General features: G+C 48.3%; 1 protein-coding gene and 1 long non-coding RNA gene across 3 annotated transcripts; one reads left to right on the forward strand and one right to left on the reverse strand.

The window, feature by feature from the left end:
• Positions 1-7,446: 7,446 nt before the first annotated feature.
• On the reverse strand, positions 7,447-9,405 carry LOC147584887 (uncharacterized). Its single transcript, XR_015254101.1, has 2 exons — positions 9,270-9,405; positions 7,447-9,034 (listed from the first exon to the last, which is right to left on the reverse strand). It is a non-coding gene; the product is annotated as an uncharacterized LOC147584887 (long non-coding RNA).
• A 782-nt stretch (positions 9,406-10,187) lies between these two features.
• On the forward strand, positions 10,188-15,530 carry AMER2 (APC membrane recruitment protein 2). 2 transcript variants are annotated; one of them, XM_086715119.1, is made up of 2 exons: positions 10,188-11,635; positions 12,014-15,530. In XM_086715119.1, the coding sequence occupies exons 1-2, from the start codon at positions 10,753-10,755 to the stop codon at positions 12,910-12,912; spliced, it is 1,782 nt and encodes a 593-aa protein (XP_086571245.1). In that variant the 5' UTR covers positions 10,188-10,752; the 3' UTR covers positions 12,913-15,530. The 2 variants fall into 2 exon arrangements, with proteins under 2 accessions (XP_086571245.1, XP_086571241.1); XM_086715115.1 differs by having other exon boundaries at positions 10,188-15,530.
• Positions 15,531-25,767: the final 10,237 nt, after the last annotated feature.

Raw genomic sequence — 25,767 nt, forward strand, 5'->3', positions numbered from 1 at the left:
TATGCTTTTCCTGAATTGACCTGAGCTAGATATATTCATTAGGAAGATGTACTCATCTGGCTAGATCATTACAGTGTCGAGATTACCAACATATTTTACTTGGCATAATGCTTTCTCATCAGCCATTAATGTTTCTGAACACATCCTTCTGAGGTCAGCATCGCCATTCCTGTAAGATAAAAGACTTGAAGCAGAAGAGCTAAGTGGCTTATTAATTATTAAATGAACCGCTTAGAGCACCTTTCTGCCTGCGAATTCAAGCCTGGGACCCGAAGCCCAAGCCACTAGGCTTCCTTGCCCGGCAAGGTGGTACAGAGACCGTCCCGATCTCCCCAAACACAGGGGTGAAAAGGCACAAAGACACAGGACAGACCTTCCTTCACTGCTCAAGAAACAGCCCAGTGTTGGGGCGCCTGGGTGGCGCAGTCGGTTAAGCGTCCGACTTCAGCCAGGTCACGATCTCGCGGTCCGGGAGTTCGAGCCCCGCGTCAGGCTCTGGGCTGATGGCTCAGAGCCTGGAGCCTGTTTCCGATTCTGTGCCTCCCTCTCTCTCTGCCCCTCCCCCGTTCATGCTCTGTCTCTCTCTGTCCCAAAAATAAATAAACGTTGGAAAAAAAAAAAAAAAAAAGAAACAGCCCAGTGTGGCCCCTGAATTACAAAAGCTTGAGAAAGGAGGAGGTGCCTATTCAGAAGTTAACAAAGAAAAAGGGGATCTGGGATGGAAACCTTCCTGTCTGTTATTAACTAATACAATGTCCCAGACCTGTTCCCAAGGGCCCTAAGAGATGACAACCCCAAAGTCACTTGCAATTCAGCTGACCATTTCTTGCCAGGTCATTCTAGGGCAGGGCACAAGATAAGGAAAGAGAAAGAGGAGGGGCAGAAGTTGGGGGGTGGGGGTGGGGCCCAGCTTGCTTCCTGTGCTATTCAGCTTCTCCACACTGGCATCAAAGACAGCGATCTTGGGACTCTAAATGAGGACAGACTGACCCAAGAAACAGGGACAGGTGGCCACTTTGCTACCCACTCTGAAACCCCACATGGGGTATTTTAATAGTGTTCTCCATCTGTCCGACCTCGGGGGCTAATCCCTTCCTAATCTGAGCTGTAATATAATAATTGGGTAATCAGAAAAGACACTCCAAAAAGCTGAGGCCGGAGTTTTGCTGTTCGTTTTGGCTAGACTTTCCCTTTATTAGAGCAAAGTACAGCTGACCTAGAAATTTCCCATTTGAGTTTCAGTCTTCGCTAAACAAAAGCAGATACTCCGAAGTATGCGTGTTTAGAGAGCACAGCCCTCCTTCTTGAGGGTGATTTCAGTCACTGCTCCCTGCACATACAGGAAGGAGCTGCTAGGGGACCATATGATCTTGCTCTCTGCTGCAAAATTAAAAAAAAAAAAAAAAAAAAAGACGACGACGAAGAAGAAAAGAGGCAGGGAGGGGGGAGGGTAAACCTCATGGTTAGCCTGGGCTAATGAGCTCACTGGTGTGTGCCCAGGAAACATTTCAGAATGAATACATCTGCTGAGATTTCTCTCTTTTGAAAAAAGTAACCTTGTTGTGGTGGATGGAAATGAAACATAAATGAAAGCTGCGTGAAGCCGGATCAGGGACTGAAACTGAAGCCCACGCAGAAAACCCAGTAGGCGGTTGGGATCTGGGACTGAAGTAAGCCTGGCTATTTGGGGATTAACCCATCATGGAGGAAAACATAGATTTTTTTTTTTTTTCCCCAAAGGAAGAAAAAAAGAACACTTAAGCTGCGGAGGGCTGATCATACTGGCCTAGCACCTGGGAGGAAACAAAGGTACTGTGAGGCCAGTTGGCTGGAGAGTTTCACATTGAACTAAGGCTCACACTGGGGAGTCTCCTGGTTGCTCCCGAGGGCAGTGTCGTAGATTATTCATGACAGTCCCCAGCACACAGTAGACACTCAACAAATGCTAATGGAGGCAGTCTAGAGGTGGCAATAACCACAGTCAGCACTAACTTAAGTCCGTTTCAAACATTTGCTAATTGTATTTGCTTTTAAAAAAAAAAAATGTAACGTTTACTTTTGAGGGGAGGAGGGGCAGAAAGAGAAGGAGACAGAGGATTCAAAGTGGGTTCTGCGCTGACAACAGAGAGCCTGACGCGAGGTTCAAACTCACGGACGGTGAGATCATGACCTGAGCCGAAGTCGAACGCTTAACCGACTGAGCCACCCAGGCGCCCCTAAATGTAATTGCTTTAGCCAGAAAATGTTCTCTCCACAGAAGAAGGCTACAGGAAACGAAGGGAGCTGGGAGTGGGCGATAGAGGTTGGAATGGGGTTGGAGGGGAGGGTCTGGAGACCGAACGTGCTGTCTTGTAGGAGGAGGGAGCATGAAGGAAAGTGGACCCGCTGCGAGACGGGGGGGGGGGGGGGGGGGGGGGGGCTTCCTTGCCCCAGCATGGCCGCAGAGTGGGCCCGTAGGCAGCAGATTCTGCTGGCTGGCCGCTCTAATCTCTCCTTGCATAGTAACAGCAATGTGGCCAGGCGCATGGGGAGACCAGATTTCCCACCCTTTTTTGCAGCTAGACGTGGTCATGTGACTGGCCGTACCCCTCTGAACGCGAGAGGAAGGTATAGGCACGGTGCCCGAGTCTAAGCTTCTCCCGGGGTCTCTTTGCCTCCCACTGGGTAGAAGCAGGCAGCCACAAGACCCCAGGGGAGATGTGAGGCTCGAGACCCTGAGTGAGCGTGTGCAAGAGACCCCTGCCCCATTGGCTTGAATACCTACTTCGAACTGGTACCTGAGCTAGACATACACTTGTTGGGTTGAGTCATTATTTGGGGGGACCCGGTACAGAAGCTAAGACCATCCTAAGTAACGCTTAGAATTCCAAGGGAAGTACCCCCCCCACACACACCCCGTGTAACTCACAATGGGGAGGTCGTGGCCCCGGAAGCGAGTCATCAGCCTCTGATTGAGATGACAGAGCTCCTCACCTGCCTCGGCGCTACTGGCTGGGGGCTCTGCTTGTCACAGAGGGAAGTCCTCCTCCCTGTCAACAGCATCTTCTGCCCCTCTAGGTCCGAGTCAACTTATGGGAAGTGGGCCCCGGGCCACCATGATGATTGAGGCAGTGCAGAAAATGCCTGTCGTGGGAATCTGCTACACCTCCTAGAGACACAGAGAAACCGGGGTCCCAGCCACTTCGTGGGGAATGCATGGGGTACATCAGCTGCAAAAGTGGGGCTCCCGTGCCCCAAGTGATAGCTGCAGTGTGTACCAAGCCGATGGGCAACGATACGTTCGGGGAATTTGCTCAGACTTGCCAGAATATAGACTACGCTAGAGAGCAAGTGTTTGTGCGTTGTGTGTAGGAGGTTTGGGATGGGATAGGGCTGGGAAATTGGACGAGAATAGGTCGTCAGAGATGCAGAAACCAGAAAACGAAAACAAGTGAAGACGCTTTTTGAAGTGCAAAATAAAGTTTTGAAGCCCATGGCAGTATCTTCCAGTATAAGAGGTTTTTACTTGCATGAGGCAGAGTCATTTAAACTGGAAGGGCCAAGGTCCCAACCTAAGCGATTAACTTAAGAGAACACGTGTGTATTTTGCTGGCCCAGACTACTTAAGACCCCCAAGCTTTGGGGAGTGGGAGAAAAGAAGTTGGAGAGAAGGAATGGCAGAGTCTTTAAGAAGGAGGCCCTGGGGCGCCTGGGTGGCGCAGTCGGTTAAGCGTCCGGCTTCAGCCAGGTCACGATCTCGTGGTCCGGGAGTTCGAGCCCCGCGTCAGGCTCTGGGCTGATGGCTCGGAGCCTGGAGCCTGTTTCCGATTCTGTGTCTCCCTCTCTCTCTGCCCCTCCCCCGTTCATGCTCTGTCTCTCTCTGTCCCCAAAAAATAAATAAACGTGGAAAAAAAAAATTAAAAAAAAAAAAAGAAGGAGGCCCTGCCACAAAGGAGTGGGTGTGACACACGCCTCCCCGTGTCGCTTGGGAGCCGAGACCAGAAAGGACCCTGCTGCTGTCTGTCTGGAGCCCTTATGTATGTCCCCTGCGCCATCACGGCAGGGACAGGGAAGCAGGTGTTATGATGTGGGGCAGCGGCAGAACCAGAGTGGCCCGGGAAAGCAGGGGAGCTTGGTGTTTGTGGGACTGAAGCTGAAACAGCCGAGGGAGGGAGCCGGTGATCCGGAAGGCATCGTGGTGGCAATGAGGAGATGCCCTGGCAGAGAGCACCTCGCTCATGTGGCTGCAAACCAGGTGGGAAGGAGGAACCTGGACAGGGGGGCCTCCCTTAGCTGCACGGGCTGCTTCGTGCTCACTGTGGACCTGCGGAAAGAGCCATGTCAAGCCAGTGTGTGAGGCTGCTTTGCATCAGAAAGCAGACACACAGTAGAATTTCCTTAGAGACGAGCGAAAGTTACCCCCAAGGGGCCGGGTGCTTGGGCTTTAATTCATTTCTCGCAGCCCCTCTGGGCTCTCGCTTTTGAATTCCTGTGCCTTGCGTCCTCCATTAACACCTGTGGGCCTCCTCTTGGAGTCTGGCTGTGGTTTCCACGCTCGCGAGGATCAGACGATCCCCACTGCTGAGTCTGGCCGCTCCCTGATGTGCATTCACCCGCGCCCCACACCCTGGCATCCCGTCCACACGGGCCCCTGTTGTCTGGCCTCATTCTGCCTGGTTTTGGCTTCCTCGTGCCCACCTTGGTGCTGACAGCTTGAGGGCCTCCCACCCCACTCTGCAATCTGAGACAGAATGTTTTCTAAGAGGCGCTCTGGCCAAACAGTGACCCAGGAGAAAAGGGAACTATGGGGAGGAGCTGAGGCGCGGTGACGGGGTAACGGGTTTCTCGGGCCACCCTGGCTTATGCGCAGAAATTGGAGAACAACAGTGGCCACGGTGTTTCTCTTAGTCTATGCCATCCACCGCATGGGAACTCGGGCAGCCCTCTTATCCTCCCGGATGATGCCAAGAGACGCCAGCGGTCTCACGTCTAGTGCGCCAACATCTAGTCTTCTTGGACCACGCGATTTTCTTTCCTGTTTGCTCCGGCTGCCAGTGGTACCGTCCCCTCATTGCTGGCGACCCCAGGAGCGCCATCCATGACCTTGAAATCTACCAAGGGCCTACACTTGCTGGAGCGACCCATACCCAGTTTGGATCTGTCGAAGAGAGTCCAGCCACAATACTGTCTGTGCCAAGGGCACTGGTGACCGGGCTGAAGGATAATAGTGAGGTGCATGCTGGCACCCTTGCTGGCAGTGGTGCTTATTGTGGGTTGAACGGTGGCTCCAAAGATGTGTGGAGGTCCTAACCCCGGTACCTGTGAATGTGACCTTATGTGGAAATAGGATCTTTGCAATTGTGACTGAGATATAACATGACGAGGTGATGCTGGAGAGGGGTCCTTACTCCAGTGTGACTGGTGTCCTTGTAAGAAGAGAGGAGACACAGACACTTGGGGGAGAACATCATGTGAAAATGGAGGTGGTTTCAGGGCACCTGGGTGGCTCGGTCGGTTAAGCGTCCGACTTCGGCTCAGGTCATGATCTCGAGGTCCGTGAGTTCGAGCCCCGCGTCAGGCTCTGTGCTGACAGCTCGGAGCCTGGAGCCTGCTTCGGATTCTGTGTCTCCCTCTCTCTCTGCCCCTCCCCTGCTCTCTCTCTCTCTCAAATAAATAAACATTTTTAAAAAATTTAAAAAAATAAACGTTTTTTAAAAAGAATAACATGGAGGTGGTTTGGAATGATGCGTCTAGAAGCCAAGGGATGCCAATGATTGCCAGCGAGAAGCAGAAGCTATGAGAGAGGCGTAGGAATGACCCAAATACCAGCTTCCGCACAGCCCGTGCCCCTGAGACCCACCAACATTACAGATAGTCTGCTCATTTTGCTTTTATCTGGTCTTTTCTTCACACCCCCTTGCTCTATGATCCGGGTACAAACCCACAGGGGCTGGGCCAGGGTGACACCTGAGTGGTGACCTGTGGAACCCAGAACACCTTACCCCCTGAGCTTTCCGGTCATTCCAGAGCCAACATGGGATTCTGTGTTCTCTTGAGATAAGCCCTTGCCCCTCAGCAGCCTCAGCTGTGTTCCAGGGTTAATATGGAAAATTACGAGTTGGACTGGGCTTTTCACATTGCATGTTACTAATTAGAAATGAATTTCTCCTCTGAGTAAGCATATACCCAGAGCAGCTATTACCCCACACTGAAAGCTGGTGCTCAGGCCAGATCAGCAATGAAAATATGCATAAGAGTACCTAAGAACCTCGGTCCAGCTCAGGCTTACTGTGCTTAGAGCTCTCTAGTCCTTCTCTGCCAGCCGTCACCTAGAGCCTTGTGTTCCACGGAAAGGAGGGCACAGAAAAATGCCAGTAGCATGGGCCCCTGGGCCCAGCTCCCTGCCAAGGGGCGTTCACATATTTCTCCCCTGGCCACTGGGCGCTTCACCTGTGGTCTCTCTCAGCTTGTGGTTGCCCAAGGCATCCCTTGGAGGGCGAGGACAGGCCGTGGTTACATGGACAGAGTCAACTGCTGGATGAGGGTCAAAGTTGGCAAAGCTGGGGCTCTTCTGGATGGTCCTCTTAACAAAGATATCTGAGGGTCTTCACTCAGCTCGCCTTAGAGGATAGTTATGGTGGGGTGGGGTTGGGGGCAGAGATGGACAGGAAGGGGAAGCCAGCGTTGCCAATTGGGCTGGGTCCAGAGCAGGCTGAGTGGTCTGGAGACAGGAAGTGTTGGTTGCAGTTCAAGCATCATTTCTAAATGACATTGATTAAGCATTATTGCTTTAAAGACCTTAGGCAAATGTAAGGTAAAGCCAGTGGCCTCCTTATTGGGAATGCTGTGACAAGGGGAGGTCCACGGCGGCTGCTGCACCATGGCCTTTTCCGCAGAATGTTCTGGGTGATGCCCGTCAGAAAATTCCACCCAATAAGTTTAGGACAATGGCTGGAGCTAGGCTGGTCAGAAGACACCCTGAAGAGGAATTTGATGATGATCATGATGGTAAGCTTTCAAATGATTTCTCCTGTGTTTCTCTTATCTTGTCTCTTGTTTTGATTGTCTTCCTCCAAAGACGCTCTCTACCCAGAGAGAAAAGCCATGACTGAATAACAAACACTCCCTTGTGCCAAAACAGAAAAGCATGCACATGTCTCCAGCAAAGGCAGCTTGCTGTTTACGTTTGTGAAGTATCCTATCATTCTGGAACAGCTTTTTTCCTTTCTTCTTTTTTTTAATTAAAACAATTTTTAAATGTTTATTTATTTTTGAGAAAGAGAGAGACAGAGTGCAAGTCGGGGAGGGGCAGAGAGAGAGGGAGACCCAGAATCTGAAGCAGGATCCACGATCTGAGCTGTCAGCACAGAGCCCCATACAGGGGCTCTAAACTCATGGACCATGAGATCGTGACCTGAGCTCGTGTCAGAAGCTTAACTGACTAAGCCACAGAGTCACCCTCTAAAATGTTTTTTAAAGTTTATTTACTTATCCTGAGACAGAGATAGCACGAGCCGGGGAGGGGCAGAGAGCGCGGGAGACGGAGAATCCCAAGCAGGCTCTGAGCCATCAGCACAGAGCCCAGCGCGGGGCTCGAGCTCACGAGCCACGGGATCATGACCCGAGCCGGAGTCGGACGCTTAACCGACTGAGCCACCCAGGCGCCCCCGGAACAGCTTTTTTTCTGAAACATTTCTCCTCAGCTTCTTTCTCCTTGAATTTTCTGTTTGCTCTTTCAAGTGGCAGCGTGGGGGTGGGGACAATGGTGGAGTTGGGGAGAAGCAATGAAAGAGGAAAACATAACCCCCTACAGGGATGCTTCTGGTAAACTTATCTTCACTGTCATGATCTGTCTTTCAGGGACTAAAGTCACCAGTTTGTGCAGATGCAGATTTTGCTTCCCCCACTCTTGACTGTGAAGAGCGATTTAAGGTTGCGTAAACCCCTGCCATGGTTCATAACCATGACCTTTGGCTGCCTGACCTCCAGCAGGCTGCCTGGAACTCTTAACCATCCACCTCCCTTGCTGGCTCTTGGGCCCCGGGAAGGGGTGCTCTCCCCGAGTGTCTGGTTCTTCTGGTAAGGTCCTTGCAGGCTGGCCACGCTCTCCTTTTTGACAGTCCCTGTAACAAGGACCTTAGGTTAGAGGACATTTGAAGACCCCCATGCACATCTTGACTTCTAAAGCTCCCTTTGCTGGAGGCCTTTGGATGGTTCTGAGTGTGGTGCCTTCTTCTGCCTCTGGGCCAAGGACTGAAGACTGCTTTGTCCCTTTGTTTTTGTTGGAGTCTCTGTGTCTCAAAGGGAATGATACACATCCCAGAGTCCTGGCCACATTTTTCCAGGGGGACCCAAGGATTGTCACGCTAATGAAACTCAGATTGGAGTCCTGGGAGATCAGAGCTCTGCAGTAGATAAGCAGTCCACTTTCTCCCAGCGCCAGGCTTGGGGAGAGAGCAGGGGAGAGTGTGTATAGAGTGCTTCACTTTTCCCAGATTCCTGCCATGAACGCTTGTGGACGGACAGGTACATCGTCGTAACCCATCAGTCAGAGCGATTTCGGGATGCGTATAAGAGAACTGAGAAAGGTTTTCAACCGCCTTCCAAAGGCTGGTGGAGAAATAACACTTGCGTTTCGCTTTACAGACTTCATAGCTCTTCCCTCCCTGCGGTGATGTGAAACCTGATTCCTCATGGCAAGTGGGCAGTTAGAACCGGCAAAAGACCTGGGTCTTAATGTTACACCCTGTCCAGGAGAGACGTGTGCCAAGAATTGCAGAGACCCGGTTGGATTCAAACGCGAGAATGAAAACCTCTCCTGAATCCAAACTCCCTGCTCTTTAAATTTTACGAAACAGCGTTCTTGATCGAAATCAGTAGAAAAGGGCAAGGGTGCAACGAACAACCCCAAGGCCTAAATTCAAACCAACTGTGTTCCGTGCTACAGGAGCTGCAATGGCCAACACGTCAGTAGTAAAACTGCGGCTCCAACCCATAGAGAATGGAGTTTCGGGGTAAAATGCAAAGCTCATAAAAAAGGATGCTTGAGGGGCGCCTGGGTGGCGCAGTCGGTTAAGCGTCCGACTTCAGCCAGGTCACGATCTCGCGGTCCGGGAGTTCGAGCCCCACGTCAGGCTCTGGGCTGATGGCTCAGAGCCTGGAGCCTGTTTCCGATTCTGTGTCTCCCTCTCCCTCTGCCCCTCCCCCGCTCATGCTCTGTCTCTCTCTGTCCCAAAAATAACTAAACGTTGAAAAAAATAATTTAAAAAAAAAGGATGCTCGAGGGGCACCTGGATGGCTCAGTCGGACTCTTGATTTCGGCTCAGGTCGTGATCCCGGGGTTGTGGGACAGAGCCCCAAGCTGGCCTCCGCGCTGGGTGTGGAGCCTTGCTGGGGATTCTCTCTCTTTCTCCTTCTCCCTGTGTTCCTCCCCTGCTCAGCCAGTGTGAGGGCTCTCCTCCCCCCACCCCACCTGTCTGTCTCTAACAGCAACAACAAGAAAAAACAACAAAAGTGAATCTCGAGATGACTCGGGGAAACATGGCTATTCACATTGATGTAAACATTGCATATTCCTAAATAATATTTATGAATAAAATAAATGGTATATAAGTATTGTTACATATTTATCACGTTCTTAAATAATATTAAATGTATATGTTATGTGTGTGTGTGTACATGCTTCTCCATATTTCTTTTTTTATTGCTAATAACCCCCCAGTCAGGATCACGGAATTAGGTGGGAAGGTTACAATATTAGCAGTCACCTTCCAAGTCAGACTGAAGAAAATATCCCCGGATTGGGCGGTTCTCTGGGGCAAGGTTTTCCTCTCCCCAGATCATGTGGGTTGGAGCAGCCGCAGAGACTCTTGGGCCCTCAGGGATGCTGCCAGGCTCTTCCCCGTCCGGAAGGGGGAGAGGGCTGCAGGAAGGCCTGGGGGTGTTGAAGGGGACGGGGTGGGGGGACAGGAGTAAAGCTCGTGTCCCGCGGAATGAAAAAGAAGGCGGCAGGCCCTGGCCTCCGAGGACCACCTGTGGACCCGAGATTCTCAAATAGGGTGTCCCACTCTGCACTCATCCGCAGTGGCCCAGTGCGGGCCAGGCAGTGGCTCCCGTGGCCCGAGCCCCAGGAGCTGGGGTCTGAGATAAAAATCTATGGCTGTCCCTAAGGACCAGTCCACGTCCACCCTGCAGAACTGTTGCACCTGCAGATTTGTGCCGAGCCGAGCGGCGGGCGAGCCGCAGAGGCGAACAGACGCGCTGCCTGCCTGCTGCTGCCTGGGGCCCAAACGGTAGGGCCAGACACGACAGGCTGGGGGCAAGACACACACACGCGCGCGCACACACACACACACACGCGCACACACACACACACACACACACACACACACACACACACACACGCACACACACACACAGACTCAAGAGGCCCGGGACAGGCGCGGAGAGGAGGAACCATTTTGCTGGGTCGAATTTTCGCGTTTCTTTGTCCGTGTCGGGGGCGTTCCGGGATCCGCGACCGGGCTTGCGGAAGGAGCATCTCTAGAGGACGACCGCGAGGGCGGCGGGCAACATTGGCCGCGATCCGAGCGCCACCATGACGCCTCCCGGGTGCGCAGCCGGCTCGGGGCCCCGTCGCCTGCCCCCGCCGCACACACGCGCCGCGCCGGATCCGAAGCGGGCTGGGGAGTTATGTAAGCCCCTGGCGGGAGGGGAGAGGGTCTTTGATGTGTGCGTCTCTCGCGGCGGCGGCGGCTCGAGCGGCTCAGGTTGATGCAGAACCCGATGACAGGGGCCTGGCGCGAGCGCACGGCTGACGAAAGCGGCTTAGCCCGCTCGGTTTCCATGGCGACGAGCGGGCGCGGCGGCGGCGGCGGCGGCGGCGGCGGCGACCGCGCGTCCGCGGGGGGCTGCAGGAGGAAGGCGGCGGCCGCGGCCGGGACCCTCGCGGCAGACATGGACTCGCACTGCGACTGTGCCGCCGAGACGCCGGCCGCCGAGCAGCCGTCGGGCAGGATCAACAAGGCCGCGTTCAAGTTGTTCAGGAAGAGGAAATCGGGCGGCGCGATGCCCAGCATTTTCGGGGTCAAAAACAAAGGGGACGCGAAAGGCTCGGGTCCGACGGGGATGGCGAGGAGCCGGACCCACGACGGCCTGGCCGAGGTGCTGGTGCTGGAGAGCGGCAAGAAGGAGGAGCCGCGCGGCGGCGGCGGCGGCGGGGGCGGCGGGGGTCGGCCGGGCGCGGCGGCGGCGGCGGCGGCGGCGGCGGCGGCGGCGGGGGGCGCCCCCAGGGCGGCGGGCCCCGGCGGGGGCTCCGCGGCCCCCAGCGCCGTGGCCAAGTCGCACAGCTTCTTCTCCCTGCTGAGGAAGAACGGGCGGCCGGACAGCGGCCGGGGCGAGCCCGCGGACGCGAGCAGGGCCGGCGGCAAACAAAAGAGGGGGCTCAAGGGGCTCTTCAGCAGCATGCGCTGGCCCAGGAAGGACAAGCGGGCCAAGGCGGAGGCCAAGGGCGAGCGCGCGGGGGCGCCGGGCGGCCTGGTCCTGCCGGGCTCGCTCACCGCCAGCCTGGAGTGCGTCAAGGAGGAGACGCCCGCGCCCGCGCCCGCGCGCCAGCCGGAGCAGCCGCGCGGGGACGCGCCGCCAGAGCCAGCAGCAGGTGAGCCCGGAGGGGGGCAGCCGGGGCCGGCCCCCGCCGCTCGCGCCCCCGCGCCGGACCGCCGACGGGCCCCCGGCCCCGCCGCGCCTCGGGCCGAGGGCGCCCGGGGAGAGGACGCCGCGGGGCACCGGCGCGCCGAGGAGCCCCGGGCACCCCCGGAGCCGGGCGCGGGGGAGGAGGCGCACACGGCCGAGGATGCCTGCAGGACAGGTGACGCTCCGGCACCGCCCGTCCCCCTGCTCGACGCGGAGTGCGGCGGCCGGGCGGCGGCCGCCCCCGACCCTTCCTCTGTCGATCCGCCCTCAGACCCGGCGGCCGATCGTATTTGTTTGATGTTTTCTGACGTGACTTCACTGAAAAGCTTTGACTCTCTTACAGGCTGCGGAGATATTATTGCAGACCCGGAGGACGAGGCGGGTCCCAGCTGCGACAAGCATGCCCCCGGGCCTGGCAAGCCAGTCCTGTCTAAAAAGAACCCCGGCGTGGTGGCCTACCAGGGCGGCGGGGAGGAGATGGCGAGCCCGGACGAGCTGGACGACACCTATCTCCAGGAGTTCTGGGACATGCTGTCGCAGACCGAGGACCAGGGACGAGGGCCCCAGGAGGCAGCGGCCACGGCGGCGGCGGCGGCGGCGGCGGCGGCGGCCCTGGACGCCCAGGTGGGGCCGGAGACCCCCAAAGACGCCAGGTGCGCAGAAGGGGCCAAGGACGTGCCGTTGGGCAAGCACCGGAGGCTCAACCGGGTTCCCATGGAGCTCCATCCCAAGGAGGAGCCCAAACCCCCGGAGAAGGAGCAGCAGGAGGGCGTCCCCAACAGCGACGAGGGCTACTGGGATTCCACCACTCCGGGCCCGGAGGAGGACAGCGCCGGCGGCGGCGGCGGCGGCGGCAGGAAGGCGGCCATCCCCCGGGATAGCTACAGCGGGGACGCGCTCTACGACCTCTACTCCGATCCGGATGCGGGCCCGGCCGTCGTCCCCGCCAGCGAGGAGACGGCCTGCTTGTCCCGGCTAAAGCCCGTGTCCCCGGTCACCATCACCTGCCCGCTGCGCACACCAGGCAGCCTGCTGAAGGACTCTAAAATCCCCATCAGCATCAAGCACCTCGCGAACCTCCCGTCCAGCCATCCCGTAGCGCACCAGCAACCGGTCAGGAGTGAGATGCCCAGAACAAAAATCCCGGTTTCCAAAGTGCTGGTCCGCAGGGTCAGCAACAGGGGCTTGGCTGGGACCACCATCCGGGCAGCGGCGTGCCACGACACTGCCAAAAAGTTGTGAGGTCTCCGAGGCCGACGTGCATGGACCACACGTCAAGGAATACAACTTTCCCTGGGAACCACTGAAATAAGTTTTGCTTCCCCCTAAACGGAGGCTCTTAGGACCGTCCCTGCTCCAGAGCCTAGACCCAGGAGGTCCCTGTGCGGCCAGCAGGGGCAGCAGGATACAGCGTGGAGGGGGTGCTACACATGGGATTCTCCTCTCAAGATAAGTTTCCTGAGAATTATTTTCAAGCACTTTTAATTTTTTTACCTTTAAAAACAAAAAATCTTTGCTTTTCCTTTTTTTGCTTTGATGCGCTCAACACTTGGAAGTCACCTTTACTTGCCTTTGCAGAAAACAGGACTTAACCAAACAAACCTAAGTAAGCGTCATGCCGTGATACTCGGCCGTGCCAGGCAGGGTGCAAAGAGGGCCTGGAGGAACCACTGCCAACCCCAGAGGAGCCCCTCCTCTCCCAAGACACCTTCCTTCCTTCCTTCCTTCTTTTCCTTTTTCTTTCCAGGAAAAAAAGAGAGAGAGAGAGAGAGAGAGAGAGAGAGAAAAGAAAAGAAAAAAAAGACCCTTTGCCGTACCACTGTGTGGGAAACACCCCAAAGCTGAAAGAGTCTGGTCTTCACCTGATGAGCAGAGGGGATCAGTGATTGGCAGAAAATTTGCCCAATTTCAGTTGCTGGGTATGCAAATAGGTCACTATCTACCACCAGGACCATAAAGGAGCAGTTTGGTTTGCTTGGTTTAGATCATTTGTTTGGGGAGAAGTAAAAAGCTCAACAGAGCAGGATTTCTTTCTTTCTTTCTTTCTTTCTTTCTTTCTTTCTTTCTTTCTTTCTTTCTTTCTTTCTTTTTCTTTCTTCCTTCCTTCCTTCCTTCCTTCCTTCCTTCCTTCCTTTCTTTCTTTCTCCTTTTTCTTTCCCACCCAGTGAAGAAATTAGGATCAGGGAAAGATTTCACTAAAATGCCAAGAGACACAGTATTTTAGCATTTATAAACTGTAACCTTTTCATGTGTACGTAATGCATATTTTACAGTTTATCCAGCTGTTAACATTTTATAATCTATCAGTAACCTCGAATTTAAAATCTGGTTTTATAACTAGTTATGATAACTGTCCCTGAACTATTGATGTTCTTTTATGTACTGTAACCTAAAGCAATTCTGTTTTTGTTTTATATGGGTTCTCTGGCTCTCAATGCAGGGGTAAAAAAAAAAAAAAAAAAAAAAAAAAAAAAAAAAAAAGAAAGAAAAAAAAGAAAAGTCTATTGTGTTGACCTCCCAGAGGAATGGTTCTGTCTTGTCTTGGGTAAGAGACTATTTACCAGAGATTTTTACCTTGGTTATAAAAATTTTGGATTCCACCATTCTACAATATAGGGAGTCCCAAATGAGGAACATATAAAGAAAAAACAAGAGAAAAACACAGTTTTTCATGTTAGTTGACTTTTGCTTTATGGACTTGTGATTGGGACAGGTATGTTCAGAATATGACACTGGCAAGCATATGTATCATAAACATTCTATGCCAAGATTTTTTTTTTTTTGAAAAGTGGCTTCCTTATATGTATGTTTCCTGTTATTTTAGATGAAACAATTATTTCAGAACAGGTTACCATATGCCTGGATACTTTGAGTGATTAACTGAAGCAGCTCCTAGAACGCTATTAGCCTCTAATGATTATGTAATATCCTCTGTGAAATGCTCTTCAGTGTGTGTAATCAAAAGACCAGAGCTCCTACTAGGAGTTGATTCATGGTGTCAGGACGACTAGATATTCTCAGGCAAAACTACATGCGTGTGAACGGCATAACATTCATACACTATATGAGCTATATAGCTCCCAGCTTCCAGAGAGATTGCCTAAGTAATGAACTGATGGTACATGTTTTTAAAGCTTGTGTCCTGTTTCATAAAGGAAAGAAAGAGGCAAGCTAAGTATATGGAAACCTATTTCAACAGTGCGAAAGGAACAAAATAAACAGACATCAAAGGAAAACAAGTTTGAGCCAGTAGCATAAAGCAGATTGTTCCCATTTTAAATTTGCAGTGATTCAATTGGAAGAGGTGGTAGAGATTTGTTGAATTTCTTTATTAGTCAGATTACTGGCTTTTATTGCATTGTGTCAGATCCTTAATGTCATTTCAAAGTACTGTTTTAATATTTAATTTCCTTCTCTAGATGAGGTCCTATAATCAGACATAGCCTTAAGCACTCTGAACCCACCACCAGGAATTCATAAAGCCACTCGCACGCACACGTGCTGATGCACTCAACTGTGCACAAACTAACACACAAAGGCATCTACTGCACACTTGGAAATATTTTACACATTCTGTCTTGAGAAAGAAATTTGATTTCACCCCGATAGTGCTGGTTAGACTCCAGCTGCATTCATTCCCCCCCCCCCCCCAGCGAATATAAACGTAAATTTCATTCCTAGCCGTAAAACAAAGGATCTTGATTTTCTTCTCGTGCATTTGCTTGTGAGGGTTGTAGTCTCCTCTGTGTGAATCCATGACAAAAGTTCTGTTTGCTCATTTGTTCAACTGTACAGGAAAGTTAAGTGTACCTGAAGTACTGATGAGAATATTGTAACAGTAAAGGCAATCTATTGATAAATCTCTTTTATAAGCACTGGGACAAACTATTTTTGCTTTCACAGTTCTGGGACTCCTTTCTCCAATTCCACCACGATGCTGTGTCTTCTTTTATAAGTAAAGGAAAGTGTCAGCAAAGTTTACCTTCATTTTCTCTTGCCTGGCAATTAACCAGTTATGCAAGATGTAAAATATTTTCTCTTTTTTTTCTTGTTTTCCCGTATGTTTTCCATTAAAAAAAACCCCAAACCTCTATATCTTTAAGAATTCCACCCACGCCAGTCAAAATGAAGGATGCAGGCAATTAATTAAATGGCCTCAGTAGGTTGATGGGAAATCAGGACCAATGCAGGAAGCCTGGATCGTAACCTTGTCCACCCATAGGCAAGGAATCATAGTTGCTTTTTTTGTGCCAAGGGCTACTTTCATTCACGTTCCTGGAGATTGAAGAGTTGGCTTTTTTTTTTTTAGCATTTTAATAGATTTATATTCCAGTTATTATTATGCGTTTCCTAAATTGGCCATATTTGCTGATTTTTTTTTTTTAATGGGAAGGATTAAATGTGGGCTGATGATACCTTTGCTATGTTGTGTATGATTCTGAGATGCTTGGTTGATTAAGTCTGTTTAGTCAGAGAGCCGAACAAATTAGAGAGGAGAAAGTCAAATCAATTGTTGGCCCTGCATTTATCAGTGAGTTTAATGGCTCTGCACAAAGACAGCCTGACTTTAATGTCTACATCACACAATGTTACTTGAACTACTCTGGCATCAGTTCTAATGGCAGTTGGATGCTTTTATTCTTCCATTAGCACTGACCGGGAGAAATTTTACTATAGCATTTTCGATAATTGCAAGAGGAACCAGATTTTTATTATTTCACCTAATAACAACAATGACATACAGGACATTAAGGGCTTCCTTTAGATACGTTTTCCACAGACTATCTGCCTATGTAAATACAAAACCTTTCACGTTGATGAATGTGATGTGTTACTGAGTTTTAAGGGTTTCTTCATTCATCTCAGAAGTCAGTTCTGAAGTATTTGCGCTTAAATGAATAATATTCAAAGTACCCTTTGCTTACACGGTTACCAAGGTAAAAAGGCTATGTTAGATATCAAGGTTTCTTATACGGATCTTTCCGAGTTTTCGTTCCTTACATCTTTGTCAGATTAGTCTTCAGAGACTTTTTACCATTCACTTTGTATGCAGAGATTAATTGAAGCAGCTTTCTCCCCGCTCTCTCCATACCCACCATGTTTACTTGGTGCCCTCAGATGGCAGTAAGGGGACACTTCTCGCGAGGGTGGAGTGTTTTGACACTTGCGTAGTGGAACACATTTCCTGAGGGTAGTCATTCCAGATTTCTCCCCCGAATGATGACAATCTGGCCTTGGTCCCCTGTGCTCCGTTTCTACTGAGGCGTGTTCCAATATATTTGCATATACTTTGTGCTCATTCTTAAGCAACTAATCATTCTTAAGAAACTAATTAAAGAATTTTATACTCGTAAACATAAGGAGAAAGCATCACAGTTGCCTCTTCTCACCACTGGCAATGGCTGGCTTAAAGTACCCGAATGAAGTAACGGGAGGAACCCAAATACCTCGGCCCTACCGTTTCCCTCCGTCCTCTCCAGGCAGCCCACGGGATGAACAACATAGTTCTTATTCGTGGAAACTCGGCCTTAGGAATTTTTGATTCCCCACGCACAAATATGCATGACAGCTTGGGACCACACGCTAGCATGGCCGACTGGTGACATACAGACCGGTGTGGGAAAGCAAGAGGCAAGCGTTTGCTTCATAGAAAGACGTGTCTGTAACATGGTCAGGTGGTAAGTGTGGTTCCCCCTCAAGGGCGGTCAGCGTCTGGCTCTGAGCATCTCCTGACGGCTGGCACAAATTGCTTCTCAAAGCCTTTGCACTGTGCTGATGATATAAAGGAGTCAGCTTCTTGCAAGAATAGTCCACTTATAAGGAATGTTTTTCTTTCACTGCAGAGAATGCTTTCAAGGAGTGATTCAGAATGATAGTTTCATGATTACGGAAAGGAGTCCCTTCTCAAACTGAAAAAGGACAGATTAAAATGGCCACGAAGCCTCCGGAACTGAAACTGGGCGCATTTTATGACCGATCAGTACTTAAATTCAAAGCAACCTGTATTCGTGGGGCATATGCTGTATCTGATACTTCATAGAACCCCCCTTCAGTTTGGAGTTCACACGTAGCCGTACCGTGATGGGACTTTCTTAACAGTCCCTAAAAACACCTTTCTTTTATCGAGGGCTAGGCAATATTACTCCCCTCGTGGGCCATCTTTCATTCCTGCTTTTTGTTTGTTTCCATCCCGTTCCATCTTTACCCCTCCCCCTTCCCTTCTTCCCCTTTCTTTTCCCCTAGTGTCTGGGACAGGAATATAAAGTCTTCACTAACTTAGGGTGACACAAGAGCTAAAAACTACTTCATGGCATGACCGGCTCGCTTCCAATAGAAAAAAAAAAGCCAACCCAAGCCATAAAGCTGAAAATTGGTTTTGTGTCTGAGACGATGGTGCTCCCATCACTGGCAGAGAGACGGGGCACTGTTGTGCAGTTAACAGGCAAACGCTCTGCTTTTTTTTTTTTTTTTTGACGGTATCCTCTCTTTCTCGGGTTTAACATCAAAAATATAGACAGAAATCTCTTCTGTTGTCATGGCAATACTTCTTCCCTGTAGGATTTCAGTCATTCCAGGCACGTTGCACGTGGTTTTCTATCATCAACCCAGCCCAGGCTTGCTCTGGGTGTTCCGTGTGGTTTGTTTAAGTAGGAACTAGCTGAGCGATCCCTCGCCTCGATACAGTTCTGGACTTCAGAGACAAGCCCCTGGCTCTTTCAAAAGTAGCGCATCCTACCTTCTGTCTGTGGCCATTGAATTCTGGCGCCTATTTTCTGATTCATTAATTCATTCAACTAATATTTACTGAAGACCTAGAAAGTCAGCCACCGTGAATTTGAGGGTTGTGTATTGAAGTAAAACAACTAACATATACCATGTGTCGACTCTGTGCCGGGACGATCCTCTGTGCATTGTTATCGCCACGGTCCACAAGAACCGTGCAGGGTGGGTATTAGCTCCATCCTGCAGAGGAAGGAAATAATGCGCGCAAAGGTGAGACACCTTGTCCAGAGTCGCCCATTTCATACGTAATGGACAGAATTTGAATGAGAAACCTAACTCTATAGCTCCTGCTTTAATTACACATCTTCTTTTTTAGCCATATGATTCCATTTTTGTATAAGTCGTTTTAAGTAAGAAACTGATCAAAGTTCTGAACTGTGAGAGCCAAACCAGATTTTTATAATTGTGGATACCATTCAACCGATGACTATTCTGACTCTTTGAGTTAAAAGTGAGCTTGTTTTGGTTTTTTGGTTTTTAATTCTTTGATGGCTTTTATACATGCAAGTCTAAAAGATCTCAGAGTCTAGCAGGTTTTTTCCCCACCTGGGCCAGTCAAAATTGTGGACTATATTCCCCAGTTATTCTCGAGTTACACACAAGCAGGTCTGCCTACAGATTTTGTAATCTGCTGGCGAGATGCTTTTAAAATGGATTTTAGACCTCGTATTAATAAGATGTAATGAAGAGTTCGGTGACAGGTGGTCATTCTATTGAATCGTCAACTGGGGTCCTTTTTGGTAACCACTCAGTAATTGGTAGAGTAACTTTCTGCTTTGTGTGGGAAGATAGTATTTTTAATAAAATACAGCCTAGGTGACTGGCTATCAGAGACATATTAAACTTTCTCAGATACCTACCTGGATCATCTAATAAGCTAAAGCAGAGATACTAAAAATACCTGGTCAAACCGCATAGGGGCATAGAGCAGACACACAGCAAATCCTTGTGACATGCCATGAGATGGCCCTAGGCAGCCTAAAGGAATTAGTAAGCCTTCTCAGATATCTACACTGCAACCATTTATTCCCCCACTGCACAGTTCTTTCTAAAGAAAGGAAGAGAAATGCTAACAAAGTAATAGATGACATTGTTACTGCTTCTAGGATGAAGTTAACTGAATGCGAAGGATCCGAGAGTGGCCGTTCTATCAAGAACGTCAGGGAAAATGGTTTTGACGCTATAGGCAAAGTAAATTTTTGTCATTTTTACTTGACTCCAGCTCTCTGCTGGGCTCGTTGCTAACTTCAGGTTTTGACCAAGTTATTTATATGAAATATCTCAGTGTACCATAGGGAATTGCAGGTTCTTTGAAAATAATGACAAAGAAGACCCAAATGAGAAATTCCATCTCTATAATTAGTTTTCCTGAAAGTCAGGCATGTCTTTGAGGACAAGCTTTTGGCTGTATTATTTTTGTGCACAGGAGGAAAATGGTTAGTAGGTTTATAGATATTATTTTTATAATAGAATGTTAAGTCCCCCCCAACACATCAAAAATTGTCTTCTAGAACTACTCTATGTTTTTAAAACTTGTTTTACAAGAGGATTCCAGATAGCAATAGGATCTTTTCTCCTTCCTCCAATGATTTAATGGGATAAATGAACCAATGTTTATATTTTTAAGCCTGTAAATATTTTATTTTGGGTATTTTGTATATTTGTTGATATAATTCCATCTTGTGCATATGTATCATTGTGCATGTTGCTGGTTTTGATAGCCACCCTTTTAATGAATGTAAGAAGCTTGAGCTAATAGCACTTTTCTTGTTTCATTCAAACATCTTAAAATGAAAATACAACACTGCCATTTTAACTGTTGTGTTCAATTCAGCCAATAAATTTTGTTGCTCCTTTACATTTAAAGTGAATTCTGTCGGTTATTTTTTCGGGATCAATCTTATTTCCACCCTTTTCAGTTTTTAGAACTGATTCGAATGATGGTGATGGCAGTGTGATGTGTGTGTGTGTGTGTGTGTGTGCGTGAAATTGGTGGAAAAAACCAACAGTGGGCCCGTATTTCTTTTCACACTTTGTAAACAAGTGAAAAACTGTTGTTTGCCTTTCGAAAGCCTTGTTATTCTGACGTGCATCTGATCTCTGAGCCTTTTGCTCAGAAAACCTCCATTTCTCATAAGCACACATGAGGCCGGCTAATCTGCTGTGACTGTTAGGACCAACCAACTGGAGTCTTTTTTTTTTTTTTTTTAACGTTTTTTTTAATGTTTTTATTTATTTTTGAGACAGAGACAGAGCATGAGCAGGGGAGGGGCAGAGAGAGAGGGAGACACAGAATCGGAAGCAGGCTCCAGGCTCCGAGCTGTCAGCACAGAGCCTGACGCGGGGCTCGAACACACAAACTGCAACATCATGACCTGAGCTGAAGTCGGACGCTTAACCGACTGAGCCACCCAGGCGCCCCGACTGGAGTCTTTTAAAGAGTTGTTTTCTGGTTTTTATTTTGTTTTGTTTTTTGGGGGGGGGGGTGTTAAAAACCAAAATTCAACTGAGTGAATTTGAAGATCGAATTGGCTTCATTAAGCAATTCATGAATTAGGCAGCACTCCCTCCCAGCAAGTAGAGAGACGCTCTGAGCAGTTGTACAAAATAGAGGGTTTTTATAGGAAGGATCGTGGGGCAAAGAGTTATTATTAGTAAAAGAAATAAAAAAGGATTATTTCAGGGGTGCCTGGGTGGCTCAGTCGGTTAAGCATCTGACTTCGGCTCAGGTCATGATCTCACGGTTCGTGAGTTCAAGCCCCACGTCCGGCTCTGCGCTGACAGCTCGGAGCCTGGAGCCTGCTTCGGATTCTGTGTCTCGTTCTCTCTCTCTGCCCCTCCCCTGCTTGTGCTTTCTCTCTCTCTCTCTTTCAAAGATAAATAAACATTAAAAAAAGCATTTATAAAAATTAAAATTTCATGAGCTGGAGTTGAACAGAGAACTTGCTTTTATGTGCATAGAGATAAATACGGATTTCTTGGATTGGGAATGAGGTATGGAGTGGTGCAGGATGCTTATATACAAACAAGCAAACAGAAGGGAGTAGAGGTGGTCTGAAGCGTGATCTTCTGAGACAGGTTATTCTGAAATGAAAAGCCTACATATGGGGTGCCTGGGTGGCACAGTCGGTTAAGCCTCTGACTTCAGCCAGGTCACGATCTCGCAGTCTGTGAGTTCGAGCCCCGTGTCAGGCTCTGGGCTGATGGCTCAGAGCCTGGAGCCTGTTTCCGATTCTGTGTCTCCCTCTCTCTCTCCCCCTCCCCCGTTCATGCTCTGTCTCTCTCTGTCCCAAAAATAAATAAACGTTGAAAAAAAAAATTAAAAAAAGAAAAGCCTACATATAATTAGGAGAGACTAAGGGGAAAAGCCTAGTCTTTGTGGAAGAAATCAAGGACAGTAGCTGAGCTGGTTGGAGTGTTGGCATCTAAAACAGCAGTGAACAGACACGATGGCACTGAAATCAGAAAGGCACTTTCCCCCGCCCCTCCCCAGATACCAAACAAGGGGCTAGAAGAGAGGGAGAGAGAGCAACCATGATTGAAGGCAGGTGGCTGGGTGGTTGAGTACACACCCGCTTAGCGGAGAGAAATCATTGATGTGTTTAACATGGAAAAAAAAATGTAAGTCTATGGGCTCGAGAGAAAATAAGTCAGAGAGCAATTGCCTCTACCATTTCAAGCCACGGACGTGCAAGGCCCATGTACTGAATCAGCCTCACTTGCTGAATACTTCTCATAGAGTGAATATTGCTCTGCCCTGAGTGGGATGTGGGATTCTGGGATTTAATGATAGCACCATTTTCATGTGACAGAGCAGCCAAACTCAGAGAAACCCATCTGTTCTGACGCAGAGGGAGTAGCTGGCCACACTAGACTCACTGATAGATGTCAGTCTCCAATGTGGGCCTTCACAGGAGAGTTCTAAGAGCATACACGATTTCAGCCTTTCATGCTGTTTTCACCGCGTGGAGAACTTTAACCTGAAGGTTTAGAATCCCGAAGAAGCAACTGAACCAAAGGGGAGTGAAAACCTGTGTCTCAGAAGGAAGAGGTCAATGTCATAAAGAGAACAAAGCAATGGAAAACGGCCCTTGAATTTTTCTATCCCGCCATGCTTTGTGCTCAAAGACTCCTGCACCCTCCAGGACATGGCAGGTGCTTGTGAGCCAGCAGTCACATGGGGAAAGGGATATTCCCGAGAAAGGATAGAAGTCTGGGCAAAGACCAGGACCCAAAGCTACAGACACATTCCGTTTTCCTAGTTATCCCCCAGGTGGGAGGGGGTTCTCATTTTAGATCATTTAAGATTTTATGCTTTTCTGGCTTCTAGGTCTAAGATTTGAGAGCTTAATTTCCTTCTTAGCTCCTGAGATTTCTAGATTCCCTAAACCCTGTATAAAAGTGGCCTTTTAGAAATAATTGAGAGTCCTTGATGGTTGTTCTCGGTGTCGGAAGCTGCCTCCACGTTGGCTTTGTTGCCCAGGCGGCATAGGAACTTACTAGGGGATTCTGGTTCTCTTGGGAAGCTCAAGGACAACTCTTGGCCAGGTCCTCCAGTGGTCCCAGGTCTAATGCCACAGTCTAACTGCAGCTTTCCTCTGATGCAAAAGTTATATCCATTATATGTATCAGAAAATAGATTCATGTCATTTGGTTTAGTGAACAACCATCGACTATTTGCTGTGTTAGGTCCATGCTCAGCTTGGTGGGTGTACACGAGTGAGACATAACACTCTCTGCTAAGGCCACTTAAAGCTTCCCGACAAACTCCCTGAGTATAAATCTCTGTCTTGGTGTCATTTCCTGGGGAATCTCAACCTCAGATATTATTATTTCCATTTTTCAATGAAAAAGTGAGGCTTAGAGATCTTACATGTTTCTGGCAATACAGAAATTTAGCGTTTTAAAATTTTCTTGTACAGAACACTTAAAAAATGCCAATGTTTATTTTTATTTCTCTATATGCATATTGAGCTATCAAAGGAGGGAGGCCAGAAATCCCTGGATGTTACTACTGATTCCTGGAGGCCTAGAACTTTCAACTTTTGGTTCCAGGGCCTAAGAATGGACTGGGGACCATACAATAGGCAGTTGAATCCACAATCAGAGTGGATGAGCTGTTTTGTAGAACTTTTTGGTAATTGGAAGATCAAGCAGGCACAAAATCAGTAAGGATAAAGATTTGAGAAAGACTTTTGGACACATGTAATCCTGGAACAAACAATTGGAAAATCCACATTCTTTTCAAGGACAAATAAAACATTTATTAAAATTGGCTACATCCTAAGCAATGAAGTAAGTCTTAAAGCTTCTCCAAAAAAAAAAAAAAAAAAAAAAATCAGTTACATGCAGAATATGTTCTTTTACTACAAGTATGCTAGAAATTAGCAGAGATAAGATAACTAAAACCACTCCATACATTTGGGACAAATTTTAAATGTGCCTTTCAATACCTTGTGGATCAAAGAATAAATGAGAATGCGTACTAGAAAACAATTAGAAGTGCACAATCATGAAGACATTATATATTAAAACATGAAATACAGCCAAAGATTACTTAGAAGGAATTTTACAGCCCAACATGCTTACATTAGAAAAGATAAAAGGCTGAGAATTAATGAGTTAAGGATCCATTTTAATCTAATGTAAGAAGTTGGAAAAAGAATAACAGAATAAACCCATAGAAAGTCTAAGTAAGAAGTAATATAACTTAGGGGCGCCTGGGTGGCGCAGTCGGTTAAGCATCCGACTTCAGCCAGGTCACGATCTCGCGGTCCGTGAGTTTGAGCCCCGCGTCGGGCTCTGGGCTGATGGCTCAGAGCCTGGAGCCTGTTTCCCATTCTGTGTCTCCCTCTCTCTCTGCCCCTCCCCCGTTCATGCTCTGTCTCTCTCTATCCCAAAAATAAATAAACGTTGAAAAAAAAAATTAAAAAAAAAAATAAAATAAAATAAAAAAAAAAAAAAAAAAAAGAAGTAATATAACTTAGCAGAAAGTAACGAGACTGGAAACAAAGATACTCTAAAGTGGATCAACAAATACAAAAATTGATTTTTTTTTTTTGTAAAACATTTATAGTATTTATCAGGAAAAAAGAGAAAGATTCAGAATGGGAAGATGGGCATAATTTCAGTTGTGGCATCGATAAAAAGAGAAAAAGTGCTATAAAGCTATGGCAATAACTTCAACATTTAGACAATACATACAAGTTCCAAAAAATATATAAATTGCCGAAAGTGGCTTGGGAAGAAGTAGATAACATGAAAAGTCCTAAAACTGTTATAAAGACAAGGGAATCGACAGTGAAAACTCTCCCGCCCCCTCCAGACAAAACAGTAAAACCAGATAGCAGAACCAATGTCCTACCAAACATCTAATGATCAGGTAACTCCAATCTGACACAATCTCTCTCTATATATATTTTATTTTATTTTATTTTATTTTATTTTATTTTATTTTATTTTATTTTATTTTATTTTATTTTATTTATTTTATTATTTTTTTAAACATTTATCCACTTTTGAGAGTGAGAGAGACAGAGCATGAGCAGGGAAGGGGCAGAGAGAGAGGGAGACATAGAATCCAAAGCAGGCTTCAGGCTCCGAGCTGTCAGCATAGGGCCTGACACGGGGCTTGAACTCATGAACCTCGAGATCATGACCTGAGCCCAAGTCAGATGCTTAACTGACTGAGCCACCCAGGCATACCTCTCTCTCTTTTTTAAAAAATTTATTTATTTATTTATTTATTTATTTATTTATTTATTTATGTAGAGAGGGTGTGCGTGAGCGGGGAAGGGGGCAGAGAGAGAGAACCTTTAGCAAGCTCCACGCTCAGTGCTCAGCATGGAGTCTGACGTGGGGCTCAATCCCACAACCCTGGGGTCGTGACCTGAGCTGAAACAAGAGTCGGACGTTCAACTGACTGAGCCACCCAGGTGTCCCTAACACAATCTCTTTAAGAGAAGGAAGAACCATTCGTTGAGGAAAATTAAAAATGTATCTCTATCATGGAAGTCAACATTTCCATATTAGATCAGAAAACTGCATCCAGGGGTGCCTGGGTGGCCCAATTCGTTGAATATCCGACTCTTGATTTCAGCTCAGGCATGATCCCAGGGTGGTGGGATAGGGCCCCCTGTTGGGCTCCACACTGAGTGTGGAGTCTGCTTAAGATTCTCTCTCTCTCTCTCTCTCTCTCTCTCTCTCTCTCTGCCCCTCTCCCCCACTTTTGTGTGTGTGCGCTTTCTTTCTCTTTAATGAAACTTAGAAAAAGAAAACTGAATCTGGTTGTCTATAAAACCAACACTCATCCTA

This window comes from Puma concolor, chromosome A1 (assembly GCF_028749965.1).
Source record: "Puma concolor isolate L17-30 chromosome A1, mPumCon1.1.hap2, whole genome shotgun sequence".
Lineage (NCBI taxonomy): Eukaryota > Metazoa > Chordata > Mammalia > Carnivora > Felidae > Puma > Puma concolor.

Bases quoted from the DNA above. Each gene is read 5' to 3' on its own strand.
- AMER2 (XM_086715115.1), top strand. From the start codon at position 10,753: ATGCAGAACCCGATGACAGGGGCCTGGCGCGAGCGCACGGCTGACGAA.